A 17362-nucleotide genomic window follows, 5' to 3' on the forward strand; every position below is an offset into this window, starting at 1 on the left:
CCTCCACTCCTCTCAGTTCCCCTTTCCTCCACCTCTCCTTTCCAATTTTTCCCTTATTTCCATTGCTTTCATCCCCTTCCAGCACCCTCACTACCTCCCACACGCTTTACTTTCCCTTACCTCTCCCTTCGCTTTCGCTCCTTTCCCTCTTCCTCTTCCCCACCCTTCTCTGTCTTTCCTTCCCCTTCCAGCTCTCCTCACCAGTTCTTCCTCTCCCCTTCGCTCCCAACTCCTTATCTCTTCCCCTTCCCTCACTACTTCGATCTCATCCTTTCCCGATTCACCCCCCCTCCCCTCGCGACCCATCCTTCTCCCTCCCTCGAGCAGTAACTCTCCTTCGGGTCTCTTCCTTTTTCCTTCTCACACATCCTGTCCTTCATCTTCTTCCCTCCTCACTTTTTCCCATTCCACAGAGCGGGCGAGGCGCAGTATATCCCGCTGTTATCCCATCATTCCTCCTTTTCCTTACCCGTCCCGTTCTTCCTCCTCTTCCTTTACTTTCTTTTCATCCTCGTCGCCACCTCCGCCATCTGTTCTTTTCCTTCCCTTGTCTAATCTATCTTTCCAACTATCCATTTATCCTCGTCCTTCTCTCCTATTTCTTCTCCTACTCTCCTTGTCCATTCTTTCCTCCTCCCTTCCTCTCTCTCTCCCTCTCCCCCTCCCCGCCACATCCCAGATAGTGCCATGCTTTTCTTCCCCCGGCAAGTCACCGATGATTACAGTGACGGGCAGCACCAGTCACCACCCGAAACTTAAAATTGCCTGGCTTTCCTCTCCTCGCACGCACATTCTTCCTTTGCTCCGCCTGTCCTCCCCCAGCCCCACACTCGCTTCGTCTGTCTGTCTTTGCCCATTATACCCTCGTTAGCTTCGTCTGTCCTCGGTCCCACATTCTCGCTTCGACTCTGTTTCTCTGTTTCCTCATTCTCTCCTTTTCTTGCCTTCACATTCTCGTTCCGTCTGTGTCAATCTGTTTCTTCAACCACTCATATTTTCGCCTTCACACTCTCGCTTTGTCTTTGCCTGTATTTCTTTTCCCCTCGACCTTTCCTGCTCTATATCTAACTCTCTCATTCTGTCTCATTGTTTTGTCAACTTTTCTCTCTCTCTCTCTCTCTCTCTCTCCTCAGCTAGAGAGAGGTTTTTCAAGTTAGATTAGTTAAATATACACCCGACGCTAGATCAGGAAAATACTCAAGTACTAGGGTCGGGCAGGGAGGCAATCACTGAACGGAAATTTATGAGTGTGAACCGATAAGTTATGATCTCTTTAACGCTGGCAAGGAGAAAATTTTCAGTCTTCCTTTTCCTCTTCATTCCCTTCTCCCTCTTTCTCCATTTTCTTTTTTCCTCTCCATTCCCTTCTCTCATATGCTCTTCTTGCTCTTCCTTTTTCTTCTTTCTCACTTTTTCTCCTTCCTCACCCTTTCCGTTTCCTATCATTTTCCTCCTTCCTTTCCCTTCCCTTTCTTTCATTCTCCTCTCTGCCTCTCATTTTCCCTTCTTCTTCCCTGTCTCAAATCCCCTTCATCTCCTTCTCCCTGTTCCCCTTAACTTTCACTTTCACTTTCCTATTGCCATTCCGCCCCTTCCCATCTTTCCCGTTTCTCTCCCTTTCTCTCTCTCTCTCTCTCACCTCTCTCTCTTTCATCTCGTTCAACACCCTCTTGTAATTAATGCCGGCAAGAAAAAGGAATTTCTCGTAATTGCTCATTAGTTTATTTTAACGACTTGTAAATTACATAGCTCGTGCTATTAGTTAAAGAAAATATTATTAATTTATTTGGCATAGAAGAGAAGCAGTTGGTCGATGCTAAAGTAAAATATTGCAAAATCCATAGGTACGTGTAGTCTGCTTATAGCTTCCGTTTTGCTGCATCTGCATACACCTTCCACCACCCAACTCCAACCCAAACATTCCCTCTCCTCAAACACTATGATGTACTACCAAATCATTGAAACCTGTTATCCCCCCAGTAATGTAGTCTTAGGTGATTTTCATTTACCAGTACTCAAATGGAGAGAAACTTTATCCCAACAGCTTCCAAGAAATCTTATTGCCTTAACTCATTGACCATCAAAAAGCCTGGGGGAAATATCTTAGATCATTTTTGTACCACATCATAAAATTTAGCTAATAATGTTATGGTAAGCAAGGAATATTGCATCCTAACCTTCATTGTTTTTCAGAAATGTAAATCATGGAGGATGCAACTGCAGAATAACATTATGTTGTACTTAATGTTAACCTGATATGTTTACAAGTTAGGGTAATGTAGAATCTGTTATTAAATTAATCTCTTCCTCTGAAATTTCTGTGAGAGTTTATCCACCTCAAAAGCCTTTTCCCCACCCCACTCACACGCCATCTTCGCCTCACTCTCTACCTTCACTTTCACTTCGCTTCCCATTTCTGTCTCACCCCACTCTTCTTTCCCACTCATTCACCTCCTTTTCCCACCACACCTCTCTTCACCCCACTCATTTTCACCCTTATTACGATTTTCTCCATCTCATTTCCCTCTCACTCTTACTTGTTCTCCACGCACCCCAACTTCCCCCGCCCCACTCATCCTCTCCTTTCACCTCTCTCGAACCCCATCTTCCTCCATCCCTCTTATTCCCTTTCTCCCTCCCCCATTCTTCTTCCCCAGTGCCACTCACCCTCTCCTTCTTCTACCCCACAGAGGGCACCATTCGTCGGTCCAGCCTGGGGTACCTGGGCAGGGCTCGAGTCAGGACCATCAAGATGACCGTTAGCATCGTCCTCGCTTTCTTCGTCTGCTGGACACCATACGTAGTCATCAGTCTGTGGTAAGCCTCTCACCGTTTCTCGAAGCTCCCATCTTGTGGCCTATGGTTGACCTCGAAGTTTATGGTAGATCTCGTGTTTACTCGTCAATTTTACCGTTTCGCATAGGTTTCACAGTTAATCATAGTTTATCGTAAGCCTCTTGGTTATTCGCATGCCTAGTAGTTTATATATTCTCGTGACCTAAATCGTGTTGTTTTTCATAGGTCTTATGGTTTGTCGTAGGTCTAGTGGTTTATCTTAGATCTGGTGGTTTCTGGAAGATCTCTTGGTTTTTGGTTGATATGGTTGCTATGTCTCATGCGCTGTTTTTTTTTTTTTTCTTTTAGCAAGTACTGAAAACCTTGTGGGTTCGTGGTTTGCAGGCACCAGAGTGACGATCTTTCCTTATCGAATCTTCTAGAGGCGGCTGGTTGTTTTTCGATTATGCAGTGGTTGGTCGGTATCTTACCCCTAAATGCAAACTCCGGCTCCGGCACAATAATGAGGGTAATTAAATCGGCTGTTACAGATTTTCAGCGTCTCTACTGGTGTTTACTAATGACTCCTGCTTCCCGTCTATCTACTTTAAAGCTTTGCCTGATAGTCCGTGCGTGAGTCCGTCCTCATGGCCGTCATCACCAGCGCTCCGAAGCAACAGGTGGTGATGGTAGGGCTGACCCGTTGTCTGCCTCGTCATGTTCCTCAGTGGCACAGGATACACCCGCGGCGGAAAATCCTTGAGCTGGGTTGAATTTACACATCGACTTTTTCATGAAATAATGCCACAACAAAGAAACCAGTCAGTGGGCGTCAATGGTTGCTTCAAATGCTCCATCAGCACAGCTTAGGCTGTCTAGATCGATCTCTGTGTCTGTGGTAGCCCATAATTTTTAGTCCATTCAATGCACAGACACCTTCCACTGTTCTTGAGACACTAGTACAAAACTTACTTCTTTTACTAGATAACTTGTTGTAGTTAGCTGTACAGGAGCTTCATGAACCCCTAAATGGATGCGAGGGAAGTGTTCGCATTAACTTATCAAAGACTGAAATCAGAATCTTTACGTCTCTTTAGATCTCCTTGTTCCAGACTTTTTCCAGTTCCTTGCCTTTACTGAAGTTTTTCATCACACACTTTCCCTTCTGTTGTTGGTTGGGCATGGTTGAATTTTAGCTTTGTGATTGCATGCATTTTTCATTAATATAGTTATGGAGCATACAACTGTGCACTGAATTTTTATTCTATCCAGTTACTTAAAGTAAGCTTTGACCAACATGCTCAGGTATTCCTATAAACAACATATCAATTTTGGACAAGCCGTCCTCAGCGTATCTTTCCTACCGCCTATAGACCACCATCATATCAAAATCCAGTGTTGAGGCATCTTCAGACTGAGCGTTTCTTGAGGATGGCACTCTGTCGTTGTTTCTTTTGAAGCAACATTAATATGGTAGATTCAAGCATTCGTATCATTTTTATCGTAATAAAAGTCTAGTAATTTCTGTAAGAAGAGAATAGCAAAATTACACGTTAGTAAGATGTGTTCATCATGAATGAGGTGAAATGGCCCTTAGGCGGCATAAATATTGCTTCCGGGGCTATTTCTCCGGGTGGGACAAAATAACCTACCTCACCCGAACCGACACAGCACAGCCGGAGAGGGTGCGGAAACCTCTCGTATCGGCACACACATTCCTCTCAACACTCCCACCACCCAACCCTGTCACTTCCTTCACCTGATATCTCACCAATAATTCTTTGAGGCTTGTTTTCCTCGACTCTGCTTGGGAGTGGTGTGATAAGCCTTAAAACACACACACACACACACACACACACACACACACACACACACACACACACACACACACACACACACACACACACAAAGAAAATGATAAACATTCAAGGTAACAATACTGAAGTTTGTCAGGGAAGTGTGTAGTGTGGGAAGGGTGTGTGGGGGGAAAAGAGCGTTTTAGTGCTTAGTGGAAAGAAGTCAAGTACCTGGTTCGAGAGAGAGAGAGAGAGAGAGAGAGAGAAAACTCAAAAAACGATATTATAAGACCAGTTTTAGCAAGGAGGGAGTGTACTGTACTATCAGAAAGAGGAGAGAACAAAAGGATAAGAGAAAAGTACTAGAGTTAAAAAAGGAGGGGATATGAAACCAACATGATGCCAGCACATGTTACCTCCACACCACTAGGCCACGTTAACATACGGTAATGATGTCACTAGAATACTCTGGACGTCACGCCTGTCTCTTTCCCTTGCTCGTTTATCTCTTACCGTCCTATCTAAGTTTTTCCTCACACTAAACATCCCATTCCATGCCAGTCTATACCCCCATCCCATACCACCCACCCAGTCCTATGCTCCACCATCCTATAGCTTCACCACATCCCGAACATCTATGCTCACTAAAGCACGGGCTTACACAAAACAGAATGCTTCACCACCTAAATCAACCATCACTCTTCACTCCTGACAGACACCAATTACAATACACCCTCAGGTCTCCCTCTTCGACCAGTCATTTCCTTCACTAAGACATCCCAGAATACTGGAATGCTGGACTTTGCTTTGGATAAATGCATGGATATTTGTCCTTATAGAAGCAACAACAATTCAAACGCATATCGTGAAATAGATGCCTTGTAAATACTCAGAGGCACTGCCTTTTGACATTGGAGGGAGTTTGTGGACACAGTATATAAATAGTTCATATGAATAATCATGAATTATGCTGGTCCAAGCTGGATCTTCACCTTACAGTGACAAACACAGAAAAGTTTCACAGAAACTAAAACAAAGCTTTCCAGTGCATTTGGACATAAAAGAAAATCATTTTCACCCCAAAACAAAAGTGTTGTCCAGCAAGAACTATACGAACATGAGAGCCACACAGTTCATTGCCTCGGCACAGAATACATCCCACTCATGTAACTTTATGTTGCATCATCCACAACCAGAATGAAAAATAAAACGAGCTACTTCCCAGCACTACACAGACTGCCTCAACAAATCCCTCTCCCTCCATCCAACACTACACAAACATATGCACATGCACATAAGCCAACACAGTCAGTTAACGCCTCCAGCCAAACACCATCTCTCACAAAACCCCACCAGACATTCAACCCTTAGAAACTGCTTTTTCCGGATTGATACGAGTGCACCCATCCAGACTACCAGGTGGCCATCACCGCTTCCTGCTTAAGCTCCAGCACGAAATTCAACTCGTAATTTATTACGTCCTCCCTCTAATGCAGCCCCCCCCACCACCACATCATAAACTCACCTCATGTAACTCACTTGTACAATAGAGTCCCTTTAGCATAACTTCAACGATAATTGTCTGGGAGCGCTCAGGAGAAGTGGCCCGTTTCCAGCAGCTCACTGGGTTACGTCTTCATGATCCTCACGTCATTGTAACAAAAATAAATGAATAAATAATAATAAAGATAATCCCATACCCCCACTCAGTCCCATATGTCCAGTGTATACCGTACCTCTGCCTCTGTGTCCGCACCCCGTCGTACCCAACCCCATCCCATGCCACCACCCCATACCATACCGTCACCCCATCCGATACCCCCATCCTATTAACCCCCTACCCATAGCCCCTCCATTCCCCCATCTCTCCATGGCAACAGAACCAGACAAGCGGCAGTACCCGGGTTGAACCTCTTCCTGCCACTGCATTGAACGAGTTCAAGCTCACTGGCGAGACAAGCAGAAACGGAGGGAGAGAGCGAGTGAGTTGTAGTGGCGATGGGAACGGAATATAAAGAACAGCGATAGACATGAACTTAGGCTCACAAGTGTAACGGGAAAAATATCTTGTATAGATGAAAAAAAAAAAGTTAGAGAATAGTAGTAACAGAATATGTCATATAAGAAAGCAGAAAATGAAGAAAATGCAGTGGGCTAAGCTGAAACGCGAGAAAGCCTTGGTGTGTGGGAGGGGTGTGAGAGAGCGGAAATGTGATAGTGAGGCCGCGAGGGGAATCAATGGAGAGAGAGAGAGAGAGATGGGGGACAAAAACGGAGTGAGAAAGGCAACATATAGTCATAGGATAATCAAGGAAGTGGTGAACGTGTGAGTCTCCTCTCTCTCTCTCTCTTTCTCTCTCTGAAAGAAAAGGCCACAGTAATTACCGAGCCCCTCATTCGTCTCGTTATCGAAGCATGCTAGATTTGCCCTATTCATTACTAATCTTGATTCCCTCGCCCTAATTTTGATTTTTGAGACGTATGAGTGTCCCTTCGACCAGAATTAATGTCATTATTGTTTCAGTAATGAGGGGAAAAAAAAAAGCAGTTGGCGACATATGTAGTTGGCATTTTTCGTTTTCCTTCTCTCTCTCTCTCTCTCTCTCTCGTTCCCAGCCTCTTTCCTGTTAAAACTTCTCACACTCTACCCCCTCTTCTCTTTCCCATAGTCTACCTCTGTCTCTCTTTCACACTTTACCTTTCTTCCCTCTCTCACATTCAAGTCCCCTTCTCTCCTTTGTACTCCCAGCCTCTCACACTCTACACTTTCTTCCTCTCTCGCTCTCTACCCTCTCTCTCACACACTCTACCACCTCCTCTCTCTTTAACTCTGTCCCCCTTCCCTCTCCCTCTGCCCTCACAATATCCCAAACATCTACCCCTCCCACCCTAAAATTCTACTCCCTCTTCCTTTACCCTCCCAGCTAATCCTTACCCACGATTGGCTCAGGCAGAAATATTGTATGATGGATGCACGTATTTTTCTCTCTTCCTTTGACGTGATGAAGTATATAAATAGTCGATTGACCAACCTGCTTGGGGCCACAGTCACTAGATCAAAGGGAATTGCTGTTGAGAGTAGAGAGAGAGAGAGAGAGAGAGCGGACTGAGAAAAGGGGAGGCAGGGTATAATGAGAGAGAGAGAGAGAGAGAGAGAGAGAGTAGAAGAAGAAGAAGGTAGAGTGAGAGAAAAGGGGATATAATGAATAATATGTAGGAAAATGTGTGAGGAAAGTACAGTAAAGTGAGAAAAAGAGAGAGTAGAGAGAGAGAGAGAGAGAGAGAGGATAGATGGCATGAGAGAAAGAGGGGTTAAAATGAGAAAGGGAGAGGATAGACCATAGGAGAGAGGACTGTAAAATATTTGAGAGAAGAGAACTGTGAGTGAGTGATAGAGGGAGGAGAAATGTGTTTTAAAATAGTCGTAAACTTTACGGTCATACGAATGGAAGCTTTTAACGTTGTTTTTAACGAGTAAATCCTGGAAGCACTTAAAAGAAATTCTGCTTCATTTTTTCCCCCTCTTGCATGATATCCTGTTTTACATTACTTTGGAAATTACCCTGCTATTGACTTATATACATTGCTGATAAATGTATACAGTATATATATATATATATATATATATATATATATTTTTTTAAGAGTACGCCTCATGCATGTTGATATGTTCACACACACACACACACACACACACACACACACACACACACACACACACACACACACACACACACACGCACACACACACACACTTAAATTGCTCCACTAATCAGTTGCCTTTGCTCCTTGGTCATCACAGGGTTAGTTTTTGAAGTTCTGTAGTCCGTTTGTTTCCATTTGAGGATACTTGGTCACCCACATTCCATGGATATTATTAAGTGGTTGTTGCATGATATTCAGTGAGCCTTAGTTATGGGGCAGGACTGAGTCTCCTTGGTTTCTGGCCAGATGTAGCCTCGCCTTACTACTCCAGGCCATGGTCTAAGCTGGAAGGGGTTAGAGATCTTAATCAGATGAAAACAAATCGACTCTGATATGTATTAATTTAGCAGCTGCAGATTCCTTTTCACCCTGGTATGTTTCAAGACTGAGTGGCATTAACTTAAAGATATGAAAGAAGATCAAGAGTCATCTTCATCATCATCATCCGGACCTCCTTTTCACCTTAGGATAGGGTGAGGAGTAGCAACGTTCAGAAGGAGTAGTAACGTCCAGATAGCCCAAGTTTGCCCAATTCAGTGGGTCACGTTTCCATTCACTCATCATTCAAGCTGCCAGAATCCTGGCTCTGTCTGTGACGCCAACAACTTTCACCACATTCTGTAGCTTCAGCTAAACGTATCCGATGAGTCAATCCGAACGCCGTCATATTAAAAAGGGGTGCCAAATCCATGAATCATACGCTTCTTTTCACAAACTTCATCCAGCCAGCTCGATCTTTTGTCAATCCCCTAGCCTCACCGACTTCCTATCGCCCTGGCCTTTTCTTTCCCCTTCATTTTCTTTTTTTTTGGTGTAAGTGGGACAGCAGTGATGTAAGGATAGCACACATTGCTAGTACCGGAACAGCGCAGCATAGGCCAGGCTCGCAGAGTACGTCTCCCGAACAATAGGAAAGTTTACCCCAGTGGCTATGAAAATTAGCATAAACTTATGTCAGCACCAGCTCTTGCTTAATGAAGAAAGCAGCACCATAAGCAGATTAAGTACTTCAGTATATTCAGTGTTTTGCCTCCAAAGGTTTCTTAAGGAATAACAAACTCAGTGGGTGCAATGAATATTTTCCACCATTATATTTACAACACTAGGCACTGAGCATTGGTGTAAAGCCAAGTAACGGGTACGAAAACGGGGAATGTAAGAGAAAAGAGAAAGCTAACGCAGGGTGTAATTTAGAAGGAAAGGTGGAGAAGATGGGTAGGTATGATGAAGGTGTGAGGCAGGACAGGTGCGGGTGACACTGAAGGAGTGTTGATGACAGTTCTCCCGCCCACCCCTTGCTCGGAATTCATAGTTATGAGCACCTCATTACACACAAACACACACACACACACACACACACACACACACACACACACACACACACACACACACACACACACACACACACACACACACACACACACACACACACACACACACACACACACCACCACCACCACCACCACCACCACCACCACCACCACCAAGTTTGACGCCGGATAATCTCTTTCATTTTATTTTGACGATGCGATATGAAAGGAAACATTCCTCTTCATATCCTCTCTCCTCTCCTTTTTTTCTCCCAGTATCCTTCTCTGCTCGTCTTCTGCCTGTGTCGTCTCTGGCATTCTTATCATCGTCACTTTCCATTCTCTCTCTCTCTCTCTCTCTCTCTCATCCGGCCTCGATAATGTAAAATGCTCCCACCTCCACTTGCCGCATCCCAATATTTCGGCCGCGTGTATTACTTCCATCATGCTGATACTTTGTGCCTCTTTGTGTGGGTGGTTGGTCGGTGGGTCCTGGGGCCATGAAGGGGTGGGAGGAAAGGGATGGGAAGCGAAGGAATAGAAGCGAAGGAATAGACGTGGGACGGGGTTAAAGATGGGAGATGTGTAGGAGTGGAAGGGGAAATTATGGGGGTGGTGGCGAAAGTGTGTTGGTTGGTAAGGAAAAGATGGGGAGCACGGGGTGGGCGGAGCATGTAGATGGGAAGGGGGGAAATGGTGGTGGACGGAAGGGGAAGTGTGAAGTGGGATGGGAAAAAATGAAGGATGGAAGAGGAAAAGCGAGAAGGGAGGAAGGGATGGAAGCGGAGAGAAAATTGGGTGTGAGAGAAGAGATGGGTGAGGGAAGAAGGGGAAAATGTGGGTCTGGGGAGAAGGTGGAGGGTGATGGGGGTAATGTGAGGGTGAAATGGCTTAAAGCAGGTCAATGGAAGGCGAAAGGGGGGGTTTGGAGGGAAAAGATGGAGGTGGGAGGGAAACTGGGGGTCGGAGAGAGAAAAAGTAAGGGTAGGAGGGAAAATGCTGGCTAGGGGGGAGGGGAAAGGTAGGTGTGACAAGGGGGAAATGGAAGGCAGGGAGATATTTAGGAGGGAGGAGAGGGGGAAAGTGGGGTAGAAAGGGGGAGATTCATTTTTGAGAATTTTGATGCACAAACTTTTAAGCCTACATGAACAGGTTGGGATATATACAGGGATATTGGTGGTTCGCTGCAGCGTATTTTGGCTTTCGGATTTACTGTGGATTTTCGGTCGGGTTTTTTCTCTGATATGACCTGTTTTCGAAGTTTTGCTTTTGTCTGGGAAGCGATGTTACCGATTTCTTTCTGGTCGTGTTATCAAAGCGAATTTTGGCTTTCGAAACTGCTTGCTGTTGCACAATACTAACTGGTAATGGGAAATGGATGTATATGGGTGGATGGTTGGATGGATGGATAGATGGATGGATGGATTGGATGGATGGAAGTATGGATGGACGGATAAATGGTGGATGGATGGATGGATCGACTATTTGAAAGACAGGCAGACCATCAGACAGATGGATAATTAGTTTAATATAAAATCATATACTGTAAAGAGAATTTTAAAAATTCTCTCTCTCTCTCTCTCTCACACACACACACACACACACACACACACACACACACACACACACACACACACATTTCCCAGTCGATCTCCTACCTTTCCCTATCCCATTTCTCCTTCCTTCTCCATCCGCCAAATCATGTCACTCGGTCTTAATCTTCTTCTTCAGGTTCTGCTTCGACCGTTCTGCCGCTGCCCTGTTGGACGAGAAGGTAAAGAAGGGCCTCTTTATCTTCGCCTGTTTCAACTCCTGTGTCAACCCCATCGTGTACGGCATCTTCAACTTCTGCAAGAGAAAGCCGACGATGGTACGTCAACAGTCAACTTTAGTGAGTGTGTCTTTGTTGTTGTTTTAGTAGTAGTAGTAACAGTAGGAGAAGTAGTAGTAGCAGTTGTATTATTATTGTTATTATTATTATTATCAATATTATTCGGTCCTAAAAGTGCTTTCAGTCCTTTTCCCCCCTCCATTTAATATTTGCATCACGAGACACCAGGTATATGAGAAAGTCATGTGCTTACTTTCATCACTTTCCCAGTCTTGTTCCTGGGGGGTGAAATACTTATATAAACCCATCTTAAATCTACAACGCCCACTTTCATAGGGTGTAATACCCCTATGCAGTTCCAGTACAACCATCCTAGTCCATTACACTCATTCTTTTACCAGCCTGACTAACGCTCTTCTCCCTTATCGAAGTACAATACATTTTCTCATTGCCAATACTGTCGTTCATACAATGTCCAAGTTCAGAGGATGTACTGTACTCGTCCCACGCTGTCCTCTCCTCCATCCAACCCACAACCATTTATCTCATCCCACCTACCCAACTTTATTTTTTGTTCTCTCATCTTCGACTTGTACCTTACTGGCTTACCTATAACGCGTCTCAACACTGACCATTACTTCAGCTACTTCTGCGTACTATTCTGCACCCAAACCAATTTTTTTAGTTAGAGTAGTAGTAGTAACTGCAGCAGCAGTACTAGTAGTAGTTACTGTGGTTGTATTCGTTTGTTGAGAAGTAGGAGGGAGGTGTTGATCAAGCGAACAGATTAATGGATTTTTATTTTTTTCAGTTTCGTTGGCATGGTTCGCTGCCTTGTTTTGTGTTGAAGGATAGTGCGTACAGTACATGTTGGTATTTTTGTGTTTGTGCGACGTACGTGTTGTACATCGGTGCTTGGTTTGTAAATCTGGTGTGTGTGTGTGTGTGTGTGTGTGTGTGTGTGTGTGTGTGTGTGTGTGTGTGTGTGTGTGTGTGTGTTCTGCACTTGTTTATATTAGTGTTTTTGTGCATCGGTGTATAATTTGGTATGTGTCTGTATAATATTAATGGTTACTTATGGTATATTGTTGAAGAAATAATTACCGATATATATATATTTTTGTGGAGATGAAGTGAAAACTGGTAATTGATATGAAGAGCGAGTCTATATCAGGCAGAGAGAGAGAGAGAGAGAGAGAGAGAGAGAGAGAGAGAGAGAGAGAGAGAGATTCTTTTGTATTTTTCTTTAACTGTATGAAGAAAAATCGTCAAATATGAACTTACAAAGGGTAAGTCAAAATTTCACATGTTCAGATCCATATCACTAATCCACCAACAATTTTCCCATTAAACCATGAACATTTCTTGATGGAAGTGTTGAGTATTTTGTAATCACGTGAAAAGACCCTAAATACAGCAGGTCCCCCATTCCCTCAGCGTCTATCTCCCTCCTCCTCTTCCTCAGTCTCTCCTCTCCCTTACTCCTCGTTTCTCCCTCACATTCGCCTTCCTCTTTTCTTCTTTGTGTGTGTGTTTTTTTTCTCTCTTCCTTCGTTTCCTTCCCGCTCTTCTCTTCTTTCCTCTCCTACCATCTCTTCTCCTTGCCTCTCCTCTCCTCACTGACTGCGTAACGACCCAAACATCTGTTGTGTTACGTCCTAATAAGCAGAACTACGGGCAATTATGGCTTAGCAATAATGCGAGGCTCCCGAAATATAATTTTACTCGTGCAACTTGAGAGCGAAGTTTTTTGTACGATTCTTATAACAGTCAGAGCCCCAGTGGCCGCAGCACCTCCCGCTTGCAAAGCTGCAACACGAAAAGATTACCACAGTCACAACCACCGTCGACAGACCAGACACCACAGACCATCTGATCCCCGCAGCTGGCACGACGACACAGACCGCAGGCACAGGGATGCTTTCAATAGCTAACTGTATCCTGGTTTAAACCGAAGCTTTCGACAGACCTTGCCTTGTGACTCTGACGTTTGACCTATTTGACCTATTGTTCTAAAATATACATGCCAACCTCTTGGGCGATCATCAACTCAGCCACAATGTTTGATCCAAATGAGGTTACAACAGCTTTACTTTGTGCACACGTAGTCACACGAGTGACACTTTTGCTGTGCATTTATCTTTCAGTGACTGCGGTGATATCTCTTGTGTTCATTGGACGGCTCAGCAACGTTATCAGTGTCTAACTTGTATATTTTTTACTCCCACTGCCTTACTTACGCCCACACCAGCTGACTGAGCCGTCCCTGCAACACACAAGACACTGGCAGGTGAAGATCTAGTGGAGCGCTACTTACGGATCACTTGCATATGTAACTTTAGCAATGGAGACCCTAAACTGCGGAACAATGAACCGTCTAATATGAAAAAAACTATGAGCAAAAACCCAGACAGTTGAATTTTACATGCCCGAGGAAACCAGAATTATACAAAAAGCTGACACTTGTACTGAAGTTTGTAATCCCATGGGAGTTATGTTATCTGCTTATGAATTATTTGCAAAGTGGCTGTGATGTTTGGTGGAAGGTAGGTGTGTTCGGGAGGATGTGATACGACTGAGGCAAGGTTTGAGGAAGACAGGGAAACACGGAGATATTTCTTTGTACCTTATCCCTCCCACTTCCCCCTCTGTATCATCCCAGTGTTATTCCGCGCTTACACTTGCAGAGTCCCATGTGGCAATCGACGACAGCAAACAGGCCTTCCTTCCCTGGTTCTGCATAATTCTTTTATTCGTATCTCCCCACGTGAAAAGAAGCTGCCGTATTTTAATAAGAGCTCCATGTGTGTTCCCTTTCAGAGTCAAACGTGGCGGTCGACGACCCTCAACACACAGGTCACCTCGCGCAGCTGTGAGTACCGCAGCTTCAGGTGGAGCCGAGTGTACTGGAGTCGCCGGGACCCTGCCTCCACTGTCACCGCCTCAGAGGCTACCGACCACACCGCTGAGTTGTTCCTGCCCAGGACGCTCAACTCAGCATCGTTTCGCACCAGGTCAGTCACACACAAAATATCATACGTCAAGAATGAAGACTGCATAATGAGACTGAACATTGAAAGCCAAAACAAGAAAACAACTTCATTGGTTAATAAAAATATAGCTAGTTAAAACAAAAAATCACTCAGAAGGTAATGTGACACTCGTTTTTAGCAACAGGGTACACACACACACACACACACACACACACACACATATATATATATATATATATATATATATATATATATATGCATAGAGAGATAGATGGATGGATAGGTATATAGATACGTTAGGTCAGCATTACCATCAGATTTCACTAATCAATTTGGAAGTTAGGTAGATCTGTGGGAAGTAATTACAGTAGTCATTATAGCAAGCTAGGGAGCCACTTACTGACCAAACTCTTTCAGTACTATGTCGTCGGTACTATTTTGATCTTGCTGTGTCCAGACCATTTTGTTTTGCTTGAGAGAAAAACTTCTTTTGTTGGAGAAGTTAAATATAGCCTTTAGTGAACGTTGCATTATGACGTTCCAAAGTTAAATATAACTGGAGGCAGCAAGGACACATTTAGATGAGGCACCATCGTTGACTCCACGGCCATACTATTTCTTTATCAGCAGAGGACGTGGTAGATACGAAATATAGGCCTATGACACACGGTTTAAGTTGTTCATAGAGTTAAATTGGTGTGTGTCGACTGGAGTACTGTGGTGTGAAGTAGAAAATATTTATACATCGATGCCATTCCATTTCTGTCCACGTGTTTCTGACCATGTACATCCTCCGTCATTTTTTTTTTCTTTTTTCTAATTTCAGTGCCAGTCCTAAAGCCATTGAGTTTATCTCTTCAGTACACAGTCGAATTTTATGTTCTATTCTTGCCACCTCCTGACGAATTTATTTTTAGGAGAGACCACATGTCGGACAAGTTAAATAAGCTGTCAGTCCCATCACTACTAGGAACCTCTCTTAATCTGAATAAAATCGACTTACGGTGGCAAGAAGTATATAAAAAAAATTCCCGGTGGAAGGTTAAAGATGTTTTCCTTCTCCCGTTTTCTGTGTGTTGCCCCATTAAGAGCCAATCTGCCCTTCTATAAACGCTTTAGATCCCTATTGTGCTCCAGTACTTTTGATCCCTCGTCTAAGATGATGTAAACCCCCTTTGTTTCGTGGTGTAAAGAATCAGAACCCCTGCTGAAACGCTTCGATCTTTTGCACGGTGTTCATATACAAAATGACCATTATAATGATTTCTGTGTACCATTCTGTAAACATTGGTGATTGGATTATGTTTTCCATGTTATGGTTAGAGCATACCTCGTCTGATGGAATATTTCTTACTATATTATTCGAGGATATGCTTTTCAGAAAAAAAAATCTATGCACAGTATACTATTTTATTTTTAGCGTTTTGGGGTTGTATTCATGGGACCTGTGACATTAGAAAAACGTTGATAAGTGTGTGTGTGTGTGTGTGTGTGTGTGTGTGTGTGTGTGTGTGTGTGTGTGTGTGTGTGCACATTTTGTTCAGCGCGTGTGTTAAGTTTCATACTGTACATATACTGTACAGGCAGATCAACAACAACAGCAACACACACACACACACACACACACACACACACACACACACACACACACACACACACACACACACACACACACACACAGTAAAGCCAAGTGGGAGAGAGAGAGAGAGAGAGAGAGAAAGAGAGAGAGGGAGAGAGGAGGGTGAGGAGAGGGTGTTGTTGCAATACCTTTATCACTACCGCCGGTGGAGCAATAATAGCCAATATCATGTTCTCACGCCTGTCATATCCTCCCTTACCCGACCTCAATTCTCCCTCTTTCCTCCTCCCTCTCTCCCTCCTCCCTCTTCTCTCTCGCTCTTTCTCTCTTCCTGTTTCATCACAGTCTCGCTCTCGGTCTTCCTCCCTTCTCTCCCTTTTTCCTCAAATTTTTTGCTCCCCTCTTTTCTCCCATTGTCTCTTTCTTACATTCTTCTCCCTCTTTGACCTCCTTCTCTTTCTCTCACACTTTCCTACTTTCATTGTCCCTCCCTGGACTTTTTTTCTCCCTTGTTTTGCTCCTTTTCTCCTTATCTACACTTTTTCTTTCCACTGGTTTCCCTTTCCCGTACCTTCTTTTTTGTGTCTCTTCCTTTTCCCGTTCTTTCTCTCCTTCTTTCATCCTTTCTTTCTGCCTCTTTGACCCCTATTTTCTTCGTTCTTTCCTCATCCCTCGTCTTCTTTACCCGGTGACGGAAATTTCATAAAAAACCTGAGGGGGATGGACATGCCAAAATATGCTGCATTCGCCTCTTTTATCAGCCACTTGCCTTTCACTTAGAGGTTCCGTTCTCATGGCATCTAGGAGCCTGTGTCTGAACTTGGTCGCCTTGGCATCCATTACGGGGCCTTGAAATAGACAAAATATACATACGTTTTCAAGAATTTTCGTTAAGCTAACCGACTTCTTTTTTTTTTTTTCTCTTCCGCTGATCTTCCTTCTCTCTGTCCCCTCTCTCATTTCTCCCCCACCTTACTCCTCGCCGATCCATTACTCCCCCACATCACCCCTCTCTGTTCTGTTACTCCACCATTTCACTCCTCCCGTTTCCTCTCCCGCCTCTCCCGTCCTCCTAGTTGCGCCAATTGTTAACAATCACAGCACGCCAAGTTCTGGTAGCTCCAAACTTCTCCACACATTATAACACTTATCCCACCAACGCACTCTAACTTCATACATGTCAGCCCACTAACACACCCAGTTATCAGACACACTCAGCTTATAAACTCATTCAGGAGGCATGGATACTTGACTCATAAACGCATTTAAATATCCGTCATACTCAGTCTTTAGCCCACCAGTGCGCTCAAACGTTAACCATAGAGTATCGCTCAGATGTCAGACAGCCAACTAAATACATTCAACTGTCAGAT

At 44.1% G+C, this 17362-nt stretch overlaps 1 protein-coding gene across 1 annotated transcript in view; it reads left to right on the forward strand.

Annotated features, from left to right (window-relative positions):
- Window positions 1–17362, forward strand: part of LOC145393393 (adipokinetic hormone/corazonin-related peptide receptor variant I-like) — a 90798-nt gene that overhangs the window by 67244 nt on the left and 6192 nt on the right. The window contains exons 5-7 of the mRNA XM_080267488.1: window positions 2691–2817; window positions 11318–11456; window positions 14238–14431. Of these exons, the coding sequence (XP_080123614.1) occupies window positions 2691–2817; window positions 11318–11456; window positions 14238–14431 (460 nt within the window). The remainder of the gene's footprint in view (window positions 1–2690; window positions 2818–11317; window positions 11457–14237; window positions 14432–17362) is intronic.

This window comes from Coenobita brevimanus, chromosome 24, assembly GCF_032717465.1.
Source record: "Coenobita brevimanus isolate Jiangsu-jjx chromosome 24, ASM3271746v2, whole genome shotgun sequence".
NCBI lineage: Eukaryota > Metazoa > Arthropoda > Malacostraca > Decapoda > Coenobitidae > Coenobita > Coenobita brevimanus.